Source organism: Orycteropus afer, unplaced genomic scaffold (assembly GCF_000298275.1).
Source record: "Orycteropus afer afer isolate SDZICR_OR568_19922 unplaced genomic scaffold, OryAfe1.0 scaffold00259, whole genome shotgun sequence".
Lineage (NCBI taxonomy): Eukaryota > Metazoa > Chordata > Mammalia > Tubulidentata > Orycteropodidae > Orycteropus > Orycteropus afer.
The window spans coordinates 4,925,208-4,927,905 of NW_006921846.1; the positions used below are offsets into that span (position 1 = coordinate 4,925,208).

Below are 2,698 nucleotides of genomic sequence, written 5' to 3' on the forward strand. Positions count from 1 at the left end.
TGGGAAAGTGACATCTGAGGAGTAAGTAACTCAAAGTATAACAGTGATCCATTTCGATAGTTGAGGAAAGAACTTTCCAGGCGAAGGGGACAGCAAGTGTGAAGGGCAGAATGAGCTTGGTGTGGCCGGCACACAGTGTGCAAGGGGAACAGTGGCTGGAGATGAGTCTGGAAAGGTTGACAAGGTTGATTATGCAGGCCATGGCAAAAAAACTGAGATTTTATGCTAAGCAGGATGGGGAAAATTGGAGGGTCTGAAGCAGGGGAGAGATGCGATCTGATTACTGTCTTAAATCACATCACCCTAGCTCCTGAGTGAAGAATCAACCTGGGCAAGAATGGAAGTAGGTAGACTAGTTGGGAGACATTACAGTGTTTTAGGGGAGACCTGATGATATCCTGGGCCAGGGGTTAGCAATGGAGATAGTAAAATGTGGTCAGATGTGGGATATATTTTGAAGGTTAAAATGATAGGACTTGCTGATGGTTGATCTGCAGAGCTGTAAGGGAAATTGAAGATTCAAGGATACTTCTCAGATTTTTGGCTTGAGCAACTGAGACATTTACTGAGACAGAGAAGATTGGTATAGAGAGCTAGCTTTAGGGGAAAGATGAGGAGTTTGGTTTTGAGCATGCCAAGTTCGAGATACCTAGTAGATATATTCACTTGAAATTGGATATATGGGTCTGGATGACAGGAGAGGTCTTGGCTAGAAATAGAATTTGGGGAATCACTGACATATAAATGAATTTAAAGCCCTAAAACTGTAAGAGACCACTCAGAGAGCAGGTAAGATAGAGAAGGGAAGGAAAGAGGACAAAGGATTAAACCCTGGGGCACTACAATGTTCAGAGACCTAGGAGATGAGCAGGTCCACCAGGGAGCGTTGTAAGATTCAAAAATGGAGAGGAGAGAGGTAAGAAGAAGAAAGAAAAAGAGGAATGTCCCCTATTCTTAGAAGATTTTTTTTTCCTAAAATTATAAACAGCAAGTTACCACTATTACTTAAAATACAGGGTATAACTAATTTGCTTATCCTGATGGTCCCTTTGCCCCACTCAAACGTGATGCTCTTAAGACAGGCCTGTTTTAGAAATTTCTTTACAACTGCTTCTTCACTAAAGATGATTTGTATTCTTATCTTTTGTTCAAGCCTTCTTTTAATATAGCTGTATTTAGGTGGGATGTTCCTGTGGCCTGGAAGGTTTGACCCAAAATATCTCTGTTTTCTTAAAGGCTCAAGATCATTATATTCCCTCCGATTCCTGACCCTGGCAAGATTTTTAAAGAAATGTTTGGAGACCAGAATGATGATACCCTGGTAAGCATTGATTCTATAGGGTTTGAAATTGGTTACTTTAAACTATGTTTTATATAAAAGGTGAAAGAAGGGCTGGTTTAAAATGTTGTATCTCAGGCCAAGTCCCTAGAATACTTTACCTATCTTATATCACTGGGCTCAACACTATTCTCTGGGGTAAAAAAAAAAAAAAGCAAAGCCAAGCTCACTGCCGTCCAGTTGATCCTAACTCATAGCGACCCCTCCTTGGGTTTCTGAGGTGGTATCTCTACAGAAGTAGATTGTCCAGTCTTCCTTCTGAGGAGTGGCTGGTGGGTTTGAACTGCCAGCCTTCTTATTAACGGTCAAATGCCTTAGGCACTGCGCCACTAGGAGAGGGAAGGTGCCTCCATTATGAAACTAGCCCAATAGCCAGAACTTCCAACTCTTTGGCAGTTTAAAAATTTGATGTTGGGGAATATAAAGATAGGATAAGAACTTGAAATGTATTTTGTTCCTGCTTTTCCCTGGAAAGCTGGACTCCAGAGACATGGAAGTAGAGCAGACCTACCCCAGCTCTTACAGTTGTATCCTGTAGACTCTCATGCCAGAATTTGTGACTGGGAAACCTAAGACCTTATGGGAACAAAAGGATTCCAGAAATACATTTATCTAAATAAAGTAATACTAATAATTTTTTTAAAAAAATGCACTGCCATTGAGTTGATTCTGATTCATAGTGACCCTCATTGGGTTTCCAAGGCAGTAAATCTTTATGGAACTAGGTTGCTCCAGAGCACGCAGAGTGACTGATGGGTTTGAACCACCAACCTTCTGGTTAGCAGTCAAATACTTTAGGCACTGTGTCTCCAGAGCTCCTTAAATAATGTAACAGAGGCACTAAAAGAAATAAATATCATTGTATATATCTTAAATTAGTAATACTAGGCTCTAAACAAAAAAACCCAGTGTTGTCAAGTCAATTCTGACTCACAGCAGCCCTTTAGGACAGAGAATAACTCTGTACCATTGTTTTACAGAAGCCAACTGCCTCACTTTCCTCTCACGGAGCAGCTGGTGCGTTCAAACTGCCAACCTTTTGGTCAGCTGCCCAGTGCTTTAACCAGTATGTTACCCGAGCTCCTCACACTAGGCACAGGGCAGTAAATTGAGGGAAGCAGTATAGCACAGTAGATAATAGCCTGGGCTCTGGAGTCAGATTGTCTGGATTCAAATCTCTGCTCTGTCATTTTACCATATTTTTGACCTTGGGTGACTTCCTTAATCTTTCTATGCCTCAGTTTTCCCATTTTTAAAGTGGAGGGGGGGGTAGCACCTGCTCATAGTGTTAATATGTGGGTTAATTTAATACACAAAAACAATTTAGTGTGCCTGGCACACTTACTTAATAAGTGTAAG

The 2,698-nt window shown here is 41.2% G+C and overlaps 1 protein-coding gene across 1 annotated transcript in view; it reads left to right on the forward strand.

The window, feature by feature from the left end:
* IL13RA1 (interleukin 13 receptor subunit alpha 1) overlaps positions 1-2,698 on the forward strand; it is a 79,972-nt gene that overhangs the window by 64,516 nt on the left and 12,758 nt on the right. Inside the window, exon 10 of the mRNA XM_007949995.1 lies at positions 1,237-1,321. Coding sequence (XP_007948186.1) covers positions 1,237-1,321 — 85 coding nt within the window. The remainder of the gene's footprint in view (positions 1-1,236; positions 1,322-2,698) is intronic.